This window comes from Theobroma cacao, chromosome 9, assembly GCF_053813885.1.
Source record: "Theobroma cacao isolate CCN51 chromosome 9, ASM5381388v1, whole genome shotgun sequence".
Classification (NCBI taxonomy): Eukaryota; Viridiplantae; Streptophyta; class Magnoliopsida; order Malvales; family Malvaceae; genus Theobroma; species Theobroma cacao.
Window position 1 is genome coordinate 4,929,350 of NC_142647.1, and position 23,947 is coordinate 4,953,296.

General features: G+C 35.4%; 2 protein-coding genes across 5 annotated transcripts; both read left to right on the top strand.

Moving 5' to 3' along the window:
• The first annotated feature begins 241 nt into the window (after positions 1 to 241).
• LOC18588450 (zinc protease PQQL-like) lies at positions 242 to 14,855 on the top strand. 2 transcript variants are annotated; one of them, XM_007012861.3, is made up of 21 exons: positions 242 to 787; positions 1,354 to 1,600; positions 1,680 to 1,805; positions 2,277 to 2,414; positions 2,504 to 2,638; positions 2,780 to 3,037; positions 3,124 to 3,261; positions 3,340 to 3,409; positions 3,517 to 3,730; positions 5,020 to 5,125; positions 5,370 to 5,603; positions 6,242 to 6,406; positions 6,491 to 6,640; positions 6,723 to 6,814; positions 7,038 to 7,119; positions 7,233 to 7,316; positions 7,408 to 7,524; positions 7,627 to 7,737; positions 7,984 to 8,064; positions 13,797 to 13,979; positions 14,608 to 14,855. In XM_007012861.3, exons 1-21 carry the CDS (start codon positions 579 to 581, stop codon positions 14,674 to 14,676), a joined length of 3,009 nt encoding a protein of 1,002 aa, XP_007012923.3. In that variant the 5' UTR covers positions 242 to 578; the 3' UTR covers positions 14,677 to 14,855. The 2 variants fall into 2 exon arrangements, with proteins under 2 accessions (XP_007012923.3, XP_088666295.1); XM_088810169.1 differs by having other exon boundaries at positions 650 to 787; positions 1,359 to 1,600.
• Positions 14,856 to 15,865: 1,010 nt separating this feature from the next.
• LOC18588451 (Insulinase (Peptidase family M16) protein) lies at positions 15,866 to 23,112 on the top strand. 3 transcript variants are annotated; one of them, XM_018127168.2, is made up of 21 exons: positions 15,866 to 16,230; positions 16,423 to 16,669; positions 16,779 to 16,904; positions 17,293 to 17,430; positions 17,533 to 17,667; positions 17,763 to 18,020; positions 18,123 to 18,260; positions 18,358 to 18,427; positions 18,516 to 18,729; positions 19,047 to 19,152; positions 19,349 to 19,582; positions 19,982 to 20,146; positions 20,231 to 20,380; positions 20,461 to 20,552; positions 20,801 to 20,882; positions 20,996 to 21,079; positions 21,162 to 21,278; positions 21,374 to 21,484; positions 21,791 to 21,871; positions 22,217 to 22,405; positions 22,664 to 23,112. In XM_018127168.2, exons 1-21 carry the CDS (start codon positions 16,022 to 16,024, stop codon positions 22,715 to 22,717), a joined length of 3,000 nt encoding a protein of 999 aa, XP_017982657.2. In that variant the 5' UTR covers positions 15,866 to 16,021; the 3' UTR covers positions 22,718 to 23,112. The 3 variants fall into 3 exon arrangements, with proteins under 3 accessions (XP_017982657.2, XP_007012924.3, XP_088666356.1); XM_007012862.3 differs by having other exon boundaries at positions 15,870 to 16,230; positions 22,711 to 23,112; XM_088810230.1 differs by having other exon boundaries at positions 16,090 to 16,230; positions 16,428 to 16,669; positions 22,711 to 23,112.
• Positions 23,113 to 23,947: the final 835 nt, after the last annotated feature.

Sequence of the window (23,947 nt, forward strand, 5' to 3'; positions counted from 1 at the left end):
GTTAAGACAAAGATGATTCCAGGCAGAGTAAGGAAACGGGTAATCCGATTCAATAATAATTTTGAAACATTCAGCCCAAGAAGTCCACAAATGCGAATGGAAAAGTATACACCAAGCATAACCTAAACTTTTTATGGCTCTTTCAAATGCAATGATTATCTTAATAAATATCTAATAAAAGTAGTATTATTCTTTATTCCAATGCTAACGTATAACATTTGAAACCATCCCCTGGTTTCTTTCCTCCCGTCTTAGACTTTCTAACAGGATATTCTGACAGCATCGGAAAAAGAGGAGAAGTTGTTGTAAAAAGTTTGAAAGGCTTCCGCGTTTTCATTTGCATGCAGAGGCTTGCTGTCCACGTATATCTCACGTGGGATTTTTAAACAGGTTCCTTCCGCGCAATGCAATGGAAAGTGCAATGGAGTTTGGCCATTGACCCATAAAGGCCAGTGTCCTCTCTTCTATAGTCATATTTTATATCAAAAGCGACAGTCTCCCCCATATATATATATAGATGAAAGGAAAGAAACTTCTTTTCAAATTGTGCGTCCTGACTCAAGAGAAAGAATCGAGAAATGGGGTCGCTTTTAGCAGAGAAATCATCCTTCGCAAAGATGCAAAGTTTCAGGTCTCTGGAGCTGCTAAACCTGTCTCTGATTCAAGAGGTTAATCAACAGCCCTTTGGAGTTGACTATGGAAGGCTTGATAACGGTCTGGTTTACTATGTCCGCTGCAATCCTAAGCCCAGAACGAGAGCTGCTCTAGCTCTTGCTGTCAAAGTCGGGTTAGTGTTTTACGTTCTTGTTTTTTTCCCCCCCTTTTTTAGGGGTTTCAGCTTCTTTGATTTATGCTGGTGTGGTTGTATGTTTGTAACAATCTCTGTTATTTGGGAGCTCAATTTCATGGATTCTTTTGTATCTTTCTTGCTGAAGCTAAAACAAGAAAAGTCGTTGAAAGCCAAGCATTAGCCAAAGCTTCCTCTTCTCATAGCAGAAAATACTTGCTGTTTCCCAGATAGATCCTACTTATCACTACTCTCAACTTATTGTGGTCTTAAATTTGATGAAATAGGCTAGACAGCTTGTTGCATTAATTAAATGCATAGAACAAAAGGATTTTGTGGCTAAAGAGCAATTTGTTAAGTTAGTTTTTCTAGGCTTAAAATTTTCTTAGGTGGGATTGAATCAATAGTTTAATTTAGGTATCATCATGTCCATAAACTTTCTATCAAATTCTTCATGTGATTATTATGATTTGCTTATTATAATAATTATGCTTCAGTCTAGACTCTAGAGCATGCAAGTTCATGGTATAAACTCTAAAGAAGCTGATTTTTTATATTCATGGCAGCTCAGTTTTGGAAGAGGAGAATGAGCGAGGAGTGGCTCACATAGTTGAGCATCTTGCATTTTCTGCCACAAAGAAATACACAAATCACAATATTGTTAAATTTCTGGAAAGTATTGGAGCAGAATTTGGTCCTTGTCATAATGCACTAACATATTTTGATGAGACCGTATATGAGTTGTTTATCCCAATCGACAAGCCTGAATTGTTATCTGAGGCCATTTTAGTCCTGGCAGAATTTAGTTCAGAGGTTTCAATCAACTTTTTTTTTTGTTTGAATATTTTCATGATGCCTTTCTTGGTTTGGTATAATTACTTTTAACATGCAGATTCGACTCTCAAAAGAGGATTTGGAGAAAGAAAGAGGAGCAGTAATGGAAGAGTACAGGGGGGGTCGGAATGCTAGTGGGAGAATAGAAGATGCACATTGGGCTTTGATGATGGAAGGTTCAAAGGTGCTTTTAACTTTTATTCATTTGCAAATTATTTGTTCATTATTGCACAGCGAAGCCCCTTCTCAAGGAAATTTTTTTTTTTCTTTTTGGCATTCTCATAGCATGATTTTCACTTAACTATGAAAAAATCTACTTATTTGTTTGACTGCACATTGTCTAATGCAAGACATGGTGCTCAACAGATTTTCCAGAAAATGGCATAGCAGGAAAGGGGCAGGGGCAGGTTGCTCTGGTGCTTTTTTTTTTCTTTGTTTTCTCTGACGTCAGATATTTCCTATAGCACAGTGAAAATTTCTTTTCACTTATGTTTGAGAACTTGAGAGTGAACTAAGGCGTGAGTTTGAGCAGATAATGTCATGGATAACTTCTTATTACTCTTATCATCAAAATAAAAAAAATGTTTACTTGTCAATTCTAAGTTTAGGTGTTCTACTGTTTTTGTCTTACTGTCACAATATTGAGCAATTGCAGTATGCTGAACGCCTACCAATTGGATTAGAAAAAGTAATACAAATGGTTTCTTCTGAAACTTTGAAGCAATTTTATCAAAAGTGGTACCATCTGCAAAATATGGCAGTGATAGCTGTTGGAGATTTTCCAGGAACAAAGGTTGGTCTCAGTTAATCTGCAAATTTTCCTGTTAGAATTATAACTGTTTTAAGTTTTAGTGAAGTTTAACAATCTTTGTCTTTCTCTAGGGTGTTGTTGAGCTGATAAGGACTCATTTTGGGCATAAAACTTCAATGCCTGACCTTCCACCCATACCACACTTTCCAGTTCCATCGCACGAGGAGCCACGCTTTTCATATTTTGTGGAACCTGAAGCTGCTGGGGTTAGTAAAATCTTAAAAATGGGACTTGTTTGTGCACATAGAAACACTCATTGAGGACTAACTTAACATAGCAAGCAAATATGTAAACTTTCACGTGGTTATTGCCCATTTTAATCAGTCCTTTTTTTTAACTTTGGAAAGTCTTCAGTGATGATAAGCTATAAGATGCAAGCAGGCCAACTAAAGACAATAAAAGACTACAGGGATATGCTTGTGGAATCCATGTTTGAAAAGGCTTTAAACCAAAGGTTCTTTAAGATATCTAAGAGAAAGGATCCACCCTATTTCTCATGTTCAGCTGCTACAGATTATCTTGTTCGCCAATCTAAGGCTTATATGATGACTTCATATTCTAAAGAAAAGGGGACTTTAGAGGCCCTAGAATCAATGCTTACTGAGGTGTGCCTTTTAATCTAACCCCTTTGATGTGCTTTTTTTCCCTTTGTTTTCTGCTTTAGTCTTTTTACTATTGTATTCTGTTACAGGTTGCACGAGTACGTCTTCATGGGTTTTCAGAACGTGAAATATCAGTTGTTCGTGCATTATTGTTGTCAAGTATAGAATCTGCGTACTTGGAACGTGATCAAATGGAATCAACCAACTTGCGAAATGAATATGTACAGGTCTGAAATTATTTCCTGAAATTCGAGTTGCACTTATGCGATCCGGAAAAGTATTGACTTCATGTTTTTGTTTTGCAGCACTTCATCCATGATAAACCTGTTGTTGGGATTGAGTATGAAGCTCAGCTCCAAAAAACTATTCTGCCTCGTGAGTGATATACTCAGAACATTTTAAATTTCCATTTATATATAAATTTATTTAATAAACTGAGTCTCGCACTATTTGTTGTTCCATTCATGATTTCATCTGCATAGATATATCTGCATCAGAGGTATCTAAGTATGCAGAGAAATTATGGACCTCATGTAGCTGTGTCATTAAAATAGTTGAACCTCAAGCTTCTGCTAAGATCAATGACCTGAAAAAAGTTGTCATGAAGATCAACAAGCTTGAGAAGGAAAGGAGCATTACTCCTTGGGATGAAGAAGATGTACCAGAAGAAATTGTCAATTCAAAGCCAAATGCAGGGTAAAGTTCTTTTTACTGTTTTGTCGCTCTATCCTATGTCTTTAGAAGTAATTACTATAACATTGAAACTATATAAGTTATTTATTTTCCTGTTTTAGTTTTTTTTTTTTTTGTGAGTTATAGATGTAGTGCATAAGCTGCAATGATATAACTATGCATGATATCATAGTGTTGGCTTCTTTTCTTTAGCTGAAATGCTCTTCCACTCTTGTTCATAGTTGGACGTGGTTGTCCACTGCTTCTACATGACTCAGTAGCTTAGAAAAAGAAAAGTTGAGTTTTTGAGCTGCAATATAGATCTCTTAGTCAGTATCTATAGACTATAGCCTATTATTGACTTATGTGATGAGCATTATTTTCTCAAATTAGTGTGTAGCACCATCATCTTCTTTGAGGCATCCAACTATATTGGGTCAAAAACTGGCAAACCACACAATCTTGCATGCGTTTCAGATCTATGGCTTTTATAAGTTCACTTCTCCAGCTTCACATTCCTGGGTGACATCTACTTTCTTATAAGTTTGTATACTTTTGATATTTGGTTTGAGCAATCAGTGATGCTATTTACAGTCTTGTATGGGATTTAGTTCCTATTAATTTCTGCTCAGAGTAACTATAATATGGGGCAGACACTATAGCATGCGTGTGCACACAAAACTTCAATACAAAAATTTTATTAAACTACTAGGATAATGAGGAGAATCGATTGAATAGAAAATAGGGGGAAAAATAGGAGAATGACAGTGCTTCAATGCAAAAATTGTTATTTGTGTGTCTCTGTAAGAGAGAGAGAGAGACAGAGAGGAGGGTAATGAATAGGAAAGGGAGATCCCACTTGGATAAGGAACCAACTCAGTCACTCCTATCATATATGGAAAAAGATATATTAGAAAAAACTCTTGTATACATGTTTCACGGGATGTGAGATTTATTCCTTAAAAAATAGTCATCACCTAACACTCCAATGGCAAAAGAGATGGGAATCAGTCTTTAAGAATTCTTAACTACAGTTTCTCAAGCCTTGTCTCTTATGTGATAATATTTCAAATTTATGAAGTTCTAAATGAATAAGATGATCTTTTACTCATCATTCAACAGATAAATATAATATATATATATATATATTGTTTCTGAATAAGCGTTCCTTCATCTCTAAATGAATTTTGTAATCTCATTTTGATGTGTTTATGGCCTCTTTTACTTCATTTCTAGACATCTACAAATTGCAAGATCTCACTTAGGTAGGTTGAATACGTGAACTTTAACCCTATTCAAATAATTTACTTCAGGAACATTCTACAGCGGCTTGAATACTCAAATATTGGAGCTACAGAATTGATTCTATCAAATGGAATGCGAGTTTGCTATAAGTGTACAGACTTCTCTGATGACGAGGTACAATTCCCTTAGGCCTTACAGTACTTTTTTTTTTTTAAAGTAGGCCTTACGGTACTTAGAAGTCCTATCAGTTACAATCCCACTTTGTTGCTGAGAAAATAGTTGATATGAATCATAATTCTAGCAAATTTTCCTATACAAGTTTTTAACTGTTGTTTGCTCAGAATTTAAGGCACAATAACCTAGGTTGAACACTGGTTCATGTGAAACATATAATTCTTATCTATTGGTGTTTCAACAGGTTCTATTTTCAGGGTTCTCCTATGGGGGTTTGTCTGAACTCCCAAAAAGCAAGTACTTTTCATCTCTGATGGGATCAAGAATTGCAGGAGAAGTTGGTATGTTTGGTCATAGACCATCAGTGCTAATGGATATGCTGGCTGGTAAGAGAGTTGGTGTTGATGTAGATGTTGGGAAGTACATGAGAACTTTTCATGGTTATTGTTCACCCTTGTCCTTGGAAACTGCCCTGCAGGTTTGTTCAACTGGATTTAACAGTAACACATTTGCATTTTAGCACCCTTCTAAATGATAAATTTTTGCTGATTTTTTTTCTTTTGCATCTCCAATGATTTCTAAATGAATGAAAACAATAGCTACTTCTTCCTTTTTGAGTGTCCCCCTCCCACAAAAGGGTGGTGGTTTGGGTTACATGAGATAATATGCATCATAAGAATTTTTTAGGTAGGCCTTCCTACCTAACTCAAGGCAATTTTCATGGTAAAGTTCTTGCTAGGATTGGTGATCTCATGTAAACTAATGAGGCAAATATGCCAACTATAATATAGTAATTCATTGAGTGTGGTGCTTATGCAATAGAATGTGCTTTTCTTGTGATATTTCTTTGCATCAATGCATCAAATTCCTATGCATAAACCTGTAATTTATGTTACTTGTTATATCCAAATGGTGGAGTTACTATTTATTCCTTCCATATGGCCTAATATACAGTTTTCTCATTTTGTTCCTCTATTGGATGCTACTTTTCAACTCTTAAGATGCAATTGTAGATTTCTCTGGCCTTATTCTGCTTTCATCTTGTAACACATGCTTAACTGCTTCGGAGCATGCCAGTATACCCCATATTATGTCTTCTGACTCTTGTTCTGGCAGCTTGTTTATCAACTATTTACAACAGATGTAACACCAGTTGAAGAAGTTGTCAAAAGAGTGATGCAAGTGGAAAAAGAAGCAGTTCTTGCTCAAGAAAGGGATCCTTTTACTGCTTTTACAAACCGAGTGATTGAGATCAACTATGGAAACTCATACTTTTTCAAGGCATGCACTATCACTTCGTTTTTAAATACTACTAAGGGTTTCAAATTTGCATTCCCCCATGTAATGATGAAACTTTGTTTGCAGCCTATAAGAATCAGCAACCTTAGGAAAGTTGATCCACTAAAAGCATGTGAATATTTCAACAGCTGCTTCAAGGATCCATCAACTTTTAGTGTTGTGATTGTTGGGAATATTGATACCACAGTTGCACTACCTTTAATACTGCAATATTTGGTTAGTTAGGATTCTTTTCAAACAACTCTAAGTATACATACAATATTTATTACATGAACTGGTTTTTCTCTTCTGCTTGCAGGGGGGAATACCAAAGCCTCCTGAGCCTATTTTCCACTCAAATTCTGACTACATCAAGGAATTGCGCTTTGCATATCCTACAACCATAGCTAGGTAGGTGACTTCTATGTTTGATAATGGTAGCAAGAGAATCAGTTGGTGGATTTGGTTGTGCCGGCTGCTCAACTTGATTGTCCATGGTTTTCAGAAGTTGATCTCTCTCTCTCTCTCTCTTTCTTGCAAACACATGCATGCACCCCCTGGCCAACTTTTGGTGTCAGAGTTGCATGGTTTACTGTTGGAAAATTTACTTATACAGCATATGATGTGTTTGTAGAGAAGTGGTTCACAGCCCCATGGTGGAAGCACAGTGTGGGGTCCACGTATGCATTCCCATAGAGCTGAAGAAAGGAACAATGGTTTGGCATTTTTTTCTGAACGGATATATTAGAAGCTCACTCAGTGGAAGACCTGAGGCCTCTATTGACTTCTGTTTTATAATGCATCTTTCAATTGGAAAAACCAATTACAGGTAGAAGAGATTCAGTATATCGAGTTCCTCAAGAAACTTCTAGATAACAAAATACTGCAGCTTCTTCGTTTCAAGCATGGGCAGGTATGGTTGTCCTATGGATTTAACTGTTATCATCTTTCATATTCTCTGGTCTATTTTATTCCCTATAATATTATTGTTCTTTATGCCCCAGATCTATGGCGCAAGTGTTTATGATTTCCTTGATGGTTATCTACCATGTATAGCCACTGATGTACGTGGTGATATTAGCATATATTTTTCTTGTGATCCAAAGATCGCCTCAAAGCTGGTAGGTGTCTTAAAGTTTCACATTTTGCCTACTTCCCTCTGGACTTTTATCAGTAAGAGGCCAACCATCTCGAATATTTTCTTATGCAATAATTTTGAACAGGTTGATCTTGCTTTGGATGAAATATTACGTCTTCAAGAGGAGGGGCCTTCAGATCAGGATGTTTCAACCATACTTGAAATTGAGCAGAGAGCCCATGAAAATGGACTGCAGGTCAAATATCTTTACATTTTGTTATGTGTTTAATATCATCATTTTGGCCAGTGGTTGCCACAATGAAGGATTGAATCCTATATGCACTTATCAACCTCGCAGCTAAACTCTAAACTTCATCTAAGCATTACCATCTATCACCTTGGTATTTGCATATTGATTAAGGTTCAGAAATGTGAGAACTGAAAGCAATTCATACAGCACTTAATCCTTGCCTCTTGGTGCTAATTTCTTAACTCTTTTCAGGAGAATGGTTATTGGCTGGAGAGGATTTTATACAGCTATCAGTCAAGGATCTATTCTGGTGATGTTGGCGCTTCTTTTAAGGTTGGTGGCTCTGTTTTCATCTTTCTCTGACCCCTACTCTGTAGTTCTGCCTCAACTCTGTATCTTAAAATGTTTGTTTCCATGCAATTGTCTTATATTGTATCCACCTTTGAATCTGGGTTTTCATACGTTTTGTAATGGTAAAAGAAATCTGATGCATACACTGAAGATGAATCTGATTATTGTTTCAACTGGATTTTAGGTTGTTAGACTACATCCAAGAATAAAGGGGAACTTAGTAAGGACCTCCTACGTCTAAATGGAAAACATACTGTTGGGAGGAAAAACAAGAGAGTTTTTTATTTATTCTCTGTCATAAAAAATTTATTTACAGCAGCCTATATATATATACATCCATGTTAACCCTAAAACAGCCCTCAAGCATGAAGTTACCATAAATATAGAAAGCAAAATATTAGGTCCTAATGATTAGACATAAAAATAGAATAATTCCTAAAGTTACTCCTAAAATATCTCTACCAAACAGTCAACACTCCCCCTCAAGTTGGTGTATAGATGTCACACATGCCCAACTTGCAAACTAAAGTATGAAATGGTCTGCTGTTAAGTCCCTTAGTAAACACATCAGCTAGCTGTTTTTCTGAGGTCACATGAGAAACCTTCAAAAAACCATCTGTTATTTTTTCTTTTATGAAATGTCGGTCAATCTCTATATGCTTTGTTCGATCATGTTGAACCGGATTGTGAGCTATACTAATAGGAGCCTTGTTATCACAGAACAAGGATAGACATTTCCCTTATGACAATCGCAATTCTTCCATTACTTTCTGCAGCCATAGTAATTCACAAACACCCTGTGCCATAGCTCTATATTTTGCTTCGGCACTTGACCGAGCTACCACTTTCTGTTTTCTGCTCTTCCAAGTAACTAAATTTCCACCTACAAATGTGCAATAACCAGATGTTGACCTCCTATCATCAGGTGATCCAGCCCAATCAGCATCTGTAAAAGCTTTTATCTTTAAGTGACCATTTTTAAAGAAGAGCAGTCCTTTTCCAGGTGCAGATTTTAGGTATCTTAAAATGCGAAAAACAACCTTTAGATGAGAATCTCGAGGGTCATGCATATATTGACTTACCAAACTTACGGCATAGGCTATGTCTGGTCTGGTGTGTGAGAGATAGATCAATCTCCCAACCAACCTTTGATATCGACCTAAATCAACTGGCTCACCAACTCTTGCTTGTAATTTATGATTAGCTTCAATAGGAGAGTCTACAGGTTTACATCCCAACATACCGGTTTCTTCAAGAAGATCCAAAATATATTTTGTTTGAGAAATAAAGATTCCCTTATCAGATCTGGCAATCTCTATTCCAAAGAAATATCGCAACTTACCCAAATCCTTAATCTCAAACTCCTAAGCTAAAAGTTTTCTAAGTCTGGCAATCTCCTCCTTATCATCCCCAGTCACAACTATATCATCAACATAAATAATAAGTAATGTGATCTTACCATTACAGTGTTTAATAAACAAGGTATGATCAACATTGCTTTGATGATATCCAAATGAGATAATGGCCTTACTGAACCTATCGAACCATGCCTTGGGTGATTGTTTCAAGCCATATAATTCCTTCTTTAATCTACAAACCTTCCTTTTAATCTTCCCATCATCAAAACCCGGAGGAATTTCCATATACACCTCTTATTCCAAGTCTCCATGTAGGAAGGCATTCTTGACATCAAACTGTTGTAGGTCCCAATCAAGGTTAGTTGCACATGATAACATGATTCTGATAGTATTCATTGTTGCAACAGGAGCAAACGTCTCTTGATAGTTTACCCCATAAGTTTGGGTGAAGCCCTTTGCCACTAATCTAGCTTTGTACCTTTCAACTGAACCATCTGCCTTATGTTTCACTGTAAATACCAATTTGCATCCAACTGGTTTCTTTCCGAAGGGAGGAGTAATAAGTTCCCAAGTCTCATTTTTTGCCAAAGCCTTCATCTCTTCAACCATTGCCTCTTTCCATTTTGGATCGTGATATGCTTCTTGCCAACCCTGTGGAATAGAAATGGAGGAAACAAACAATACAAAGGCTCTATAGGAAGAAGACAAAGAATCGTAGGAAACAAAGTTAGAAATAAGATGTTTAGTACAAGCTTTGACTCCTTTTCTGATAGCAATAGGAACATTAAGATCATTGGCAATGGGATTAGAATTAGGGTAATCAAAAGGTAAAAAAGACTCACCACATGTATTTTCAGGGATTGAACTCAGAGATGGCGCTTGACCAGGTATAGCATGCTCGATGGCTGTATCTGTCTTGTCCCGTCGTGTGTAAGTTTTCAAATCTAGCCTATCTAATCTCCTAATTTTAGGCTGTTCCTTATCATCACTAGGATTTTCACTAGAAAACTGTATAGGGGCAGGTGCTATCACCTCCACCTCTTCCTCCTTATTCTCCCCCTGAAGAGGTGACTGAGGTGTATGAAAATAAGGCTCAGACTCCCTAAAGGTAACATCCATACTTACAAAGTACTTTCTCGAGGGTGGATGATAACACTTATATCCCTTTTGAGTTGCAGAGTAGCCAACAAACACACATTTAAGGGCCCTAGGTTCTAATTTATCTACGTTCCTTTTGTGAACAAAACATACACATCCAAAATTTTTGGAGGAACAGTATATGAATTACTACCTTGTAGAACTTCTAAAGGACTCCTAAAATTAAGTGTTTTTAAAGGCATTCTGTTAATAAGGTATGCGGCTGAAAGTACTGCATCGCCCCAATAAACCTTTAGAACGTTCATAGTAAACATGAGAGATCGAGCCACTTCTAATAGATGCTTGTTCTTTCTTTCAGACACTCCATTTTGTGCACTAGTGTCCACACAACTAGTTTGGTGTAATATTCCATTGGAATCTATATATGCCTTAAACACATCATCCATGTATTCTGTACCATTGTCAGTTCTCAGAACCTTAACCTTGGCATCAAATTGTGTACAAATCATTTTGTGAAATAGTTGAAAACAAGAAAGAACCTCATTCTTTGCTTTCATCAAATAAACCCAAGTTAATCTAGTACAACAATCGATAAAGGTAACAAACCATCTGTAATCGGATAGAGAAACTGTTCGACTAGGTCCCCATACATCAGAATGAATAGTCATAAAAGGAACTGAACTCTTATTATTAGTTGAAGGATAAGAATGTCTACTGTGTTTAGCAAATTCACAAGCGTCACAAAATAATAAATCCAACTTGCATTGTTTAAACAAACTAGGATATAATTTTTGTAAAACAAAAAAAGATGAGTGTCCTAATCGTCTATGCCATTGGATTATTTCTTGATTAACATTCATAGAGTCTCCTAACAGGGCTCGAGTTATACCAGGAACCAAGATACTGCAACCCTCCTCTAGTAGATACAAGTCATCTTGCAATCTACCAAAGCCAATCGTTCTCCCTGTTTTCAGATCCTGAAAAACACAATGAGTTGGAAAGAATTCAATTTTACAACTAAGTGCTTTTGTAATTGAACTAACAGATAAAAGGTTAATAGGAAAACTAGGAACATGAAGAACTGAAGATAGATTAATGGTGGGAGTGCATTTAACAGAACCTGATCTAGATATAGGTGCTTAAGATCCATCTGCTATACGGACTTTATCATTGTCTAAACACGGAGAATAAGTTGAGAATTTATTGGAAGAGCTTGTCATATGTTTGTTTGCTCCAGAATCTATAATCCATGAATCATTATGAGTATCAAAATTGGCAAGAAAAGCAGTACCTGTTTTGACAAAATTAGAGGAAGCAGCTGTGGTTGATTGAGAATCAAGCTGAGACAAAAGACGCCTTAGGGTTTGTACTTCTTCATTGGAAAGACTCCCAGCATTAGTTGTCTCTCTAGGTATTTCTGCTGCTTCGAATAGGTTTGCTTGGGGTCTTGTTGAGCCCATCCGTTTACCTCCACGACCCCTAGTTGGTCGACCATTCAGCTTCCAACAAGTCTCTTTAGTATGCCTTGGCTTTCCACAATAATCACAGTGTAAATGATCATTGTTTGATGGACCTTGGTTACTGACTTTCAGCTGTTCACGAAAGGAATTTGCAACTAACCCTGCCTTGTCTACTGAAATTGTGTGTATCATGGCAATTCTTCGACTTTCTTCTTGCTGCACATATGAATAGGTTTGCCTTAAAGAAGGCAAAGGATCCTTATCAAGTACCTGAACCCATATTTGATCATATTCCATATTTAAACCAGCAAGAAAATCATATAGGCGTTCTTTTTCTACTAATTTTTAGAATTTGGCTGCATCTTCAGAACATGCTGCTTGGAAATCTTGGTAATAGTCAAGTTCCTGTCATAAATCACTCAATTCAGCAAAGTATTGAGCAATAGTCATCTCACTTTGTTTCGTCTCATGCACTTTATTCCGCAATTCATAAATCTGTGCATCATTGCCCACTTGAGAATAGGTTTGAGAAGCTGCATTCCAAATCTTAGATGCAGTATTCAGCAACAAATAATCTCGGGCAATTTGAGGTTGCATGGAATTAATGAGCCATGACATAACCAGAGAGTTTTCAGATTCCCACTGGTTGTAGGTGGGACTAGTGACGTCTGGCTTTTGTTTATCTCCAATAACATATCTTTTCAGACCTCTAGCTTGGATGAACAATAGACAAGATCTTGACCACGTAAGATAATTAGTTCCATCTAGCTTTACGGGACTAATTTGTAATGAAGGATTCTCACCGATCAAACCAACCTTATTTTCAGTAGTTGTTTTCTTCCCATCAACCATGATTTGAAACACCAATCAAGCAAGGCTTCTGGCGGCTGTCAAGAGTAGCAAACAAGATTCCCCTACTGCAAAACGATAAAAAATATGACTTCTTTAGTCGGTAGAAGCTTTGATACCATGTTGGGAGAAAATACAAGAGAGTTTTTTATTTATTCTCTGTCATAAAAAATTTATTTACAACAGCCTATATATATATACATCCATGTTAACCCTAAAACAACCCTAAAGCATGAAGTTACCATAAATATAGAAAGCAAAATATTAGGTCCTAATAATCAGACATTAAAATAAAATAATTCCTAAAATTACTCCTAAAAGATCTCTACCAAACCGTCAACACATACTTTCAGACACTTATTCATGAAACACACACTTGCCCTGGCAACTTTTCCAGAACCTTGTCCATTCCCTTACAGTTAGTTTATTGTGAGAGGAGTTTAACTAAGAAGAAAGCAAACTAGGTTTTACCCCATAAATGGTACCATCTGCAAAATAGACACAATTCTAATGATAAAACAGATGAGATACATTACTAGCGTGAAGTTTCCTTTTAAACATTGTAAGCACCCGGCTATGGTGGTTCTGATCTGTGGCATAGTTAGTTATCCCATATATGCATGCATGCTATTGCTATGTCAGATTATCTCATTCTCGGACAGAAGCTAGCAGTTATTTGCGGTTCCGTAGTTGGAAGAAAGCTGTTACTGAAGTGATAATCACCATTTATTAGATCATATATTCTTCTTGAACAAAAAAAAAAAGAAAAGAATATGTTCTAATAGCGTGCAATTGAATAGATGTTGTAGTTGAAACAAAATGGTGAAAAAGGAAACTCAAGCAGGCGCTTTCAAAAGCTGTGTTATTGACTTAAAAAGGATGCAAAAGGGTACTTGTTATGATGATCATTGGAATTAAAACTTTCTTTTTTGTTATTGCTCTGGTGTAGATTCTAGATGAAGGGCGTTCCAAAGTTAGAGAATCACTAACACCATTGACAATTCAATTGGCATTACAAAGGATAGTGCCTTTCAAGAATCAGCACACGGTCGTGATTCTAAAGCCTCAATTATCTTGGTTTAAGTGGCTCGGATCAATTTCACAATGGACCCCTCATGGCAGAGATGCAAAGGTCAGTTATCTTACTGGTTTAGTAGCACGTTTTCCAGGACTCTAACGCCAAAGCATCCCAACATTTGTCATGTATCTAATCCGCTGCAATTTTTTTTTTACATTAACTCATCCTACATCTCTTGTAGTTTCAATTTTTCACTCATAATATTGTGGTTTTTTTTCAATTGGCACCATGTTGATATCTCTTTTCTCAGTTAACATTCAGTAGATAACTTATGTTCTCGTAAAACTTAAGTTATTAATTTTGCTTAGTAAAACTTACAAAAATAGCATTTAAGTGTGAACACTGTAAATTTTGAATTGAAAATATTTTAATCATTTTATTAGTAAAAGTAATAATTTAACTTTGTGAAAACAGAATTTATTTATATAGTGTAATTAGAACAAATTTTAAATTTTTTTATTAGAATATGACATTTAGAAACAAACATTTCAATAAATGGCCGATTAAGAACTGTTTGAGAATTAATGATTGTTTTGATTGCAACTGCTGCACAATCTGATTTATTCTCTCCGATCAGATTTTGTCTTCTTAAATTGATCATTCTGATTTTCAGAAGTGCACCTAATAAAATTAAGTCTTTGTCAATGCATCAAATCAAACTAGATTTTGTTGGTGTTGGCAGATTCTGGCAGGCATTGCTGGTTTCACAGTTTTGGCTCTCACTTTCCGGAGGTATTCACATAGATCTTAGGAAACTTTTACTTGGGACCGAAGACCAGCAACATATTTATGTTCATGTAGAGCTCCTGTTAGAGCTCAAAAAGTCTATGTACAATTGTCCATTCCTGTAACATCTATGTTTTTTTTTTTTTTTTTTCTGCTTAATAAAAATTAAGATAACAAAAAATATGCACTTGAACATTTAGTTTATTGATTGGTACATAATTTATTATCTTTTCCTCAATTAAAAAAAGATAATAAAAAATGAACATATTCATTACATAAAAGAAATCAATAAGCATTCTAAGTAGTATTACAACCTTTTTTTAACATTTAACTGTTTTTTTTTTCCTTTTTCTCTATTTTATTTGCTTTTATTTGTAATATTTAACATAGAGGACAATTTATTGGAAATAAAAAAGTTTAGAGAATATACTATTGCAATAACCAAATCATTTTGCAGATATACTTTGTATTAGTACAAAAATCAAACTTGCAATTATATGTCTTTTGATCATTTCAAATTTGTAACTGCAAATGCATCAAATAAATATAGTTAAGAAGAACATAAAGTCCAAGTCTAAAGACCATAATAAGGAAAAAAAAATGCTTAGTGTTGGTTATTGCATAATGACATAATGTCATTATCCAATATAATAAGATATCATTCAACATCTTATAATAGTTGTAGATAGTATATATAATGAAAAGAGATTTTGATTATCACATCCAACTTACATGGCACGAATAAATAAATTTCTTTACATTTAAAAATATTTAATAAATTTAAATTAATTTTTATTTTTTAATTATATTCAATCAAAATTTTCTTATTTTTTATTTTAAATTAAATAAAATTTTTATAATTAATAACTAATTAATTATTATTAATTAAAAATATTATTTATTATTTATATATATATAAAGTAAAAATATTATATAATTATAGTATATTATTATATTAAATATTTATTATAATATATTAATATATCATGTTAATATAATATTAAATAATAAAAAATATTTTAGTTAATAAAAATTAACGTTCCATAGTTAGTGGGCGGAACATAAAAATCTTTCAAGAACCACAAAATCTCCTTAGATTTCACATGGGCTCCACGCGGTGAACGATGAGGCCCATCTTGAAAATGAAGAAAATTTTCTCCACTAGAATTGCGGCTACTGAAACTAAATGCCGTTGGGTTACTAAAGTTTATAACACGGTACCCCAACAAAGATAAAACAAAGCTTGTAAGAAGAAAAAAAAAAGGGAAAAATAAAGAAAAAACAGAAAGGGAACAATAAGCGAACATCGAACATTTTCTTCTCCAATTTCATTGTGTAATTAAAGGTTCGGGAGAGAGCGAGAGGGAGAGATGGATTTGCTGCCAACAGAGAACTCGCAGATCGCAAAGAAGCACGGGTTCAGGTCCTTAAAGTTGGTAAACGTGGAGCTGGACCAAGAGTTCCAACACGAACCCTTCGGAGTGGACTACGGCAGACTCGACAATGGACTCGTTTACTATGTTCGTTGTAATTCCAAGCCCCGAATGAGAGCCGCTCTCGCTCTCGCCGTCAAAGTCGGGTCCGTCCGCCTTTTTTTCCTTTCATTTTACGCTTTGTTTTAAAATTTCAATAAACATAATTGGCTTATTGAAGACCTAGTTCTTCTTTAGGGATTTTAGGAATTTTGTTGCTTAAGCCCGGATCATATATTAGTATACATGTTTACATAGGAAACTCTTAAGGAAGCTGATTTAAATGAGATTCATGGCAGCTCAGTTTTGGAAGAGGAAGATGAGCGTGGAGTTGCTCACATAGTTGAGCATCTTGCTTTCAGTGCCACTAAAAGATACACAAATCATGATATTGTCAAGTTCCTTGAAAGTATTGGAGCCGAATTCGGTGCTTGTCAGAATGCGGTAACGTCCGCTGATGAGACAGTGTACGAGTTGTTTGTTCCTGTTGATAAGCCTGAGCTGTTGTCTCAGGCCATTTCAGTCTTGGCGGAGTTCAGTTCAGAGGTAAATAACTAACTCTCTTTTTGTTGTTTTGGTGCTCTTTTTTTTTTTTTTATATGATGTTATCTCGTTTCTAGTGTTTACTTGTTTTTATCTCTGACGTGTTGTGCAGATTCGAGTCTCGAAAGATGATTTGAAAAAGGAAAGAGGGGCTGTAATGGAAGAGTATAGAGGAAACAGAAATGCCAGTGGAAGGATGCAGGATGCACATTGGACTTTGTTGATGGAAGGTTCCAAGGTACTAATGGTTGCTTCTTTATCTACTTTATCTACTTTTGTACACTTATATTTGTTGAATTAATTGATTGATGAGGCCCTTTGAGTGGAGATATTTGGCATACTCATAGCTATGATGGGATCTATTTATTAATTACCTATCTTTAGCAGTAGTAACATTTGAAATGGAGCTCAGCAAATGCCATATCAGCATGCAACGAGAATAAGAGTATTGCTCCCATGTATGGTCTTTTTTGAAGTCCTTTCATTTTGCTTATTGTTGAGACTTGAGAGCAAGCTAGCTGGAGAATGTGTTTTAAGTTTTAACAATGATATAACCAATAAGTTTTGATTGGGCTTATGACTAGTTGATCCTAATTTTGAGTTGCATTCACCCTGGTTGATTGCAGTATGCCGTGCGCTTACCAATTGGATTGGAAAAAATAATTCGAACTGTGTCTTCTGAAACAGTGAAGCAATTTTATAAAAAATGGTACCATCTGCACAATATGGCAGTGATAGCTGTTGGAGATTTTTCTGATACAAAGGTTTGTATTTGTTGACATGCAAGTTCTACTATTCTGAGTTATAAGTCTGTTTATCAGTCAAGGTTGCTTAAAAATTTCTGTCGTGCTTTCTCACTTCTGTAGAGTGTTGTTGAGTTGATAAGGACTCATTTTGGGGAGAAAAACTCAGCAACTGACCCTCCAATTATACCTTTATTTCCTGTTCCTTCTCATGAGGGGCCACGTTTTTCATGTTTTGTGGAATCTGAAGCTGCTGGGGTAAGTACATTTCAAGTCTTGCACTTTTCTGTGCATATGGCTTTGTGTTTATTGACAATTCTTAACTCTGTTTTCTTGTCATTGCCATGTAAAAGTCTGCGGTGATGATTAGCTATAAGATGCCAGCAGATGAGCTAAAGACAGTGAAAGACTATAGGGACATGCTTGCAGAGTCCATGTTCCTACATGCTCTAAATCAGAGGTTCTTTAAAATCTCACGTAGAAGAGATCCACCCTATTTCTCATGCTCTGCTGCTGCAGATGCTCTTGTTCACCCCTTAAAGGCTTATATTATAAGCTCATCTTGTAAGGAAAAAGGGACTTTAGAGGCCATAGAATCAATGCTCATTGAGGTTTGCTAGCCATTTTTTTTCTTCTTGACACACTTATATATATATTGCTTTTGGCGTCCCTTCACTTCCTTCATAACAATTTTCTGGTGTACTATGCTTCAGGTTGCAAGGGTGCGACTTCATGGGTTTTCAGAACGTGAAATATCAGTTGTCCGAGCTTTGTTGATGTCAGAGGTTGAATCTGCCTATTTGGAGCGTGATCAAATGCAATCAACTAGCTTGCGGGATGAATATATTCAGGTATATCAGAACAGTGGCTACCATCTTTTCCATTTATCTAATTTGAGGTTTCGAGAATGTAGAAAGATCCTTTATCTTCTTCATTTTCATTTTGCAGCACTTTATCCATAATGAACCAGTTATTGGTATTGAGTATGAAGCTCAACTGCAAAAATCTATTCTGCCTTGTGAGTGAAGGTTTTTTTTTCTTGGTATATAGTGATAAACCAGGTGCGATGTTATGTATTTACACCAATTATGAATTTATTTTCGTAGATATATCAGCATCAGAGGTGTCCAAGTATGCAGAGAAATTACAAACATCATGTAGCTGTGTCCTAAAGACAATTGAACCTCAAGCGTTTGCTACAATTGATGACCTCAAAAATATTGTGTTGAAGCTCAATAATCTTGAGAAGGAAGGGAGCATTTCCCCATGGGATGATGAGTACATTCCTGAAGAAATTGTTAATATAAAGCCGAGTCCAGGGTAAAGTTGGGCGTTTCTTTACTTTGATGTATCCATGTATTCTATATCTGCAACTATTTCTACCTTGCTACCTATTTCTTTGTGTTCTTTTTTAAACTTTATTTTCTGTTAGTCATAAATGTAATTCACGTTATTAGGTATAACAGAACTTCAGATCATAGTATTAAATGTGATGGTTACATTTGTTTTCTAGCTGCATTTCAACTTGCCCTTTGTTGACAATTTCGTTTAACTATTTTGGATGTTCTCAGTCCTGACAAGATTGACTATCTGCTTTAATTATTTAATCCTAAGCCCAATCAAATCACTCACTTCAGGTACATTGTAGAGCAGATAGACTACTCAAATATTGGAGCTACTGAATTAACTCTATCAAATGGCATGCGGGTTTGCTATAAGTGTACAGACTTTTTTGATGACCAGGTATAATATCTTTTATTGTTGCTGTATCTATTTCGTGTTCGTTTTCCTGGCTGAGACAACTTTCAATTTGTATCTTAATTCTAGTAAATTAGCCCTAAAACTGCTTTATGTGTCTTTTCTTAATTTCAAGGCATGGTAGTCTTTCTAGAGCACTAGTTCATGGTAAAAATATGCTTCTTATGTAGCATTTCAACAGGTTCTTTTTACAGGGTTCTCATATGGGGGCTTATCTGAACTTCCTGAAAATGAGTACTTTTCATGTTCAATGGGATCAACCATTGCTGGAGAAATCGGTGTATTTGGTCATAGTCCATCAGTGCTCATGGACATGCTTGCTGGCAAGAGAGTAGAAGTTGGTACAAAGCTTGGGGCCTATATGAGAACTTTCTCGGGTGATTGTTCACCTTCAGACTTGGAAACTGCCTTGCAGGTTTGTTTCACTGGATTTTAAATGTAAAATTGTCAAGTATTAGCACTGTTCTAAATTTTTTTCCACACGTCATACTGCAATTCATCCACATGCATCTGTTTTATGACCTTGCTTGTGGCTATAATCCCAAATTAGATCATAGGACTTAGAAGCACCCACCTTCATTGAAGTAACCATATGTTTGAAACTAGGCTCCCAAATGTTTCATGAAAATTGTCCCTCTGTACATTGTTCACACCTGCTTAGAGCTGAGGATTAGCTTTCTGTCTGGCAGATAAAATTCTGCCCTGATTTACCAAATATTCAATGTACTAAATATTTGCTTTTTTGCCCATCTTTCTGATTTTACCCTACGGGTTTCTCAATCATTTAGTTTCTCACTAAAACCTGTTCTGGCAGCTTGTCTATCAACTATTTACGACAAATGTAACCCCAGGAGAAGAAGAAGTCAAAATAGTGATGCAAATGGCAGAAGAAGCGGTTCATGCTCAAGAGAGGGATCCTTATACTGCATTTGCAAACAGGGTGAAAGAACTCAACTATGGAAACTCTTACTTTTTCCGGGTATGTATGATCTAACGTTTTTTATGTCACTGAGTTACTAGGATGTGCCTTCTTTTAACGTTGTTTTGGTGTCTTCTTTTGCAGCCTATTAGAATAAGTGACCTCAAAAAAGTTGATCCAGTAAAAGCGTGTGAATATTTCAACGGCTGTTTTAAGGACCCATCAACTTTTACTGTTGTAATAGCAGGGAATATTGATCCCACAATTGCACTACCTTTAATATTGCAGTATTTGGTAAGTTAGGATTCTTTTTAGCTACCAAGTTGTGCATTCATCTTTCATTATGTTAACAAAGGTTGCAATTATCCATGCAGGGTGGAATACCAAAGTCTCCTGAACCTATATTCCATTATAACCGCGATGATCTCAAAGGATTACCATTTAAATTTCCAACGACCATAATTAGGTAGGTACTTCTATGTCTGGTGGTAATAGACAAAGTCAAGATGTTTGACCCTGAGATTTTGGTGGATTCAGTTGTGCTGTCAATGGATTGTCCTTGACTTCAAATTTTAGCATTCTCTGTGACACATACAGACAGATGGATGCGATTTTGCATTAATGTGTGTGCATATCAATGACTTTTGATATAGGCCAACATGTAATTTCTATTGGCATTCTACAACCTTCTTGATGCATTTGCTGTGCTTGTAGAGAGGTGGTACGCAGCCCCATGGTAGAAGCACAATGCTCAGTCCAGCTATGCTTTCCTGTGGAGCTGAAGAATGGAACAATGGTTTGTTGTTCTTTGTCATAAATCCATACAAATCTGGCAAAGAAATAAATCAGTATCTTTGTTGAGGTCTTCTTTTAAATGATGCACCTTTCTATTGGAAAATTAAATGGCAGGTAGAAGAGATTCACTGTGTTGGGTTCCTGAGCAAACTTCTTGAAACAAAAATATTGCAGGTTCTTCGTTTCAAGCATGGGCAGGTATGTACTTCCCCTGGAATTTATGTTTAGCAGTTTAATTACTCTTTTAACTAATTTTCTATAATTTCCCTTCATGTACCAGATCTACTCTGCTGGTGTTTCTGTATTTCTTGGTGGCAATAAACCTTCTAGAACTGGTGATGTTCGTGGAGATATGAGCATAAATTTTTCTTGTGATCCAGAAATCTCGTCAAAGCTGGTAGGCATTATATGTTGTGTATATTTGCCTTTCTATCTTCCCCTGGTTGTAGTGACTAAGTGGCCAGTCATCTCACAGTTTCAGTTGTGGAACAGGTGGATCTTGCGTTGGATGAAGTAGTACGTCTTCAAGAAGAAGGGCCTTCAGATCAGGATGTTTCAACTGTACTTGAAATTGAACAGAGAGCCCATGAAAATGGACTGCAGGTTAAATTTCTTTAAGAACTTTGTGTGTGAAGATTTTTTGCTAGTCCTCTCTGTTTCAAGATTAAGAATGGTAGCTTACATCTCTTTTTCCAACTCAAGTGCTAAGTCATAGCAGAACTCCTTATCATCTTCAGTATTTGACTGCTTGGTGTTCATTGTAGATAAAGATCTATGAATAAGAAAAATGATAGAATATAGTGTATCATTCAATTCTGAATGCTTTTTCTTTATAAGCATTCAATTCTGAATGCTTTTTCGTTATTAGCATTCAATTCTGAATGCTAATCTGCAATCGCTCTCTTTCAGGAGAATTATTACTGGCTGGAGAGAATTTTACGGAGCTACCAGTCAAGGATCTATTCTGGTGATGCTGGCACTTCATTTAAGGTCAGTTGGCCTGTCTCTTTACCTGAATTTTGTCTTTCAGTGTTTAATTTGTGACTTTCTTATGTCACATTTAGTCTGAGTGTTTGGTTTTTGATGTTGTCTGAAGCCTAAGGGTACAAGTATATCCACAAGTAACAATTTACCTTATATAATGACGTTGGCCATAAAGTTAAAACTATTTTTGAAGGAAAGGAGAAGATGATATGTTTTAATATCATGTGGATGACTGTTACCTATTGTCTTGGCTGATTGCTACTCAAGCATGCCATTCTAGCATTCATTTTTTCTTTCTCTTATATGGAATAGAATAAGTATTTACTGCATTTGATTATATTTCTGGCGCAGATTCAAGAGGAAGGACGGTCCAGGGTTAGAGAATCTCTGACACCTTCAACCGCTCAGTCCTCATTGCAAAGGATAATGCCTTACCCTTGCAAAAATCAATACACTGTTGTGATTCTTATGCCACAAGCATCTCGGTTTAAGTCGCTGAGATCACTTTTTCAACATACTGCTCATGGTAGAGATGCAAAGGTCAGCTATCTTCTCATTTACTTATTTTTGTGTTTCTGTAATGTATTCGAACACAATGTCATTTATTTGAATTTCTAAAGCCCTCCAATGGTTGTGCAAGTTTTTCTTCTAGATTCCTGTTTCCATATATATATAAAAAAAAAGGTTTCTAAAAGAGGTCTCCATAGAACTATTTAACCTGCTTGTTAAATGTTTCTTTTCACACAGCTGATGCATTTTTAATCTCCAGTCAAATTTTCCCCATGATCAATTTTTCAGGTTGTTAAGTCAGAAGTAATACTAACAAAGTTTTCTTCGGGACACAGATTTTAGCCGGCATTTCTGGTTTGACAGTACTGGCTGCCTGCTTATGGAAATATTCACGGAAGTCTTAAGACACCTTTATGCGTAAGCTTCATTTGCTGGGGAAGCATGAACCTTCCAGCAAGTATTAGGATTGGATTATTTGTTCATTGATGTTCAAGATACAGCCATACAGGTTGCTCGGAGTCATCATGGGAAGCAACCGCTAAACTTACCTCTGGGTTTCAGTATATGCTTAAAACAAACGTATACTCATTTTTTTTACCTGCCAATATTACTGTATCATTGAATACTTTTTCCTTTTCATTTGTAACTTAACAATTTTTTTATGGTGTATGATTAGTCTTGCTGAGGATGTTAAGACATCAGAACACATAGAAATGAAATCATCGTACAATTTTAAATCTTTTCTCCATGCTTACTTTGCACTTTACAATATATAGAGCCACCATGCCAGTAGTGAAGTTTTGCAGGAAAGAGTGGGTTCGGAACATTAAATGTTTTGATCTCATTTAAGTTTCGTTGAATCATTTTCTCCTACAAACAGAGAATTGTTTATCCGCTTAAGTTGAATTGAGAATTTAAATCCATTATAGGTTTGCATATAAATAAAACAAATTAAATTTTACATGGATTTTTATTTTTTGGTTTATTAAAATTCCAAGTGGTTAATATTTTATACTCTGTTCCTTTTTTTACAAAAAATGAGCAGAAAGAAGAAAATTAATAAATTACTAGTAATTAATAAAAATTAAAAAATATAATGTTTAAATTTTTTTAATTATTTAAATAATTTTTTATTTTTTTATTATCGATATAATATTAATGTGAAAAGTGAAAAATATCATATTATTATGTTATCTGTATGCCATGTCACGATCTATTATGACATGTCAGTATTGCATATATAAAATTACAATTAATTAAAAATATGTATATAAAATAATAAGTGATGTTTTGATTAATGATAATTAATAATGATAAGTGCTTACTTAATTGAACATAATAAAAAATTACTTAAATTTTCTTAAATAATTTAAAAGTGTTTTTTAAATAATATATCAAATTAAAAAATACACAAATTTATTTCCTAATAATCCTTTGTCAATCGGCACCTTTATGCTAATAAAATAGAATTTCAGATTTTTGACAACGGACTTGGATTTCGTAGTTAAGGGCCCAATCAAAGTGGAGGTCCATGGTCCATTAATATACTGAAACGACACCGCTCTGATCGAT

Coding starts and splice junctions, on each gene's coding strand:
- LOC18588450 (XM_007012861.3), top strand. CDS start 579: ATGGGGTCGCTTTTAGCAGAGAAATCATCCTTCGCAAAGATGCAAAGT. Junction 5,126..5,369: donor CAGACTTCTCTGATGACGAG/GTACAATTCCCT, acceptor GTGTTTCAACAG/GTTCTATTTTCAGGGTTCTC. Junction 7,317..7,407: donor TTCGTTTCAAGCATGGGCAG/GTATGGTTGTCC, acceptor TTTATGCCCCAG/ATCTATGGCGCAAGTGTTTA.
- LOC18588451 (XM_007012862.3), top strand. CDS start 16,022: ATGGATTTGCTGCCAACAGAGAACTCGCAGATCGCAAAGAAGCACGGG. Junction 16,231..16,422: donor GCTCTCGCCGTCAAAGTCGG/GTCCGTCCGCCT, acceptor GATTCATGGCAG/CTCAGTTTTGGAAGAGGAAG. Junction 20,553..20,800: donor TTTCCAACGACCATAATTAG/GTAGGTACTTCT, acceptor CTGTGCTTGTAG/AGAGGTGGTACGCAGCCCCA.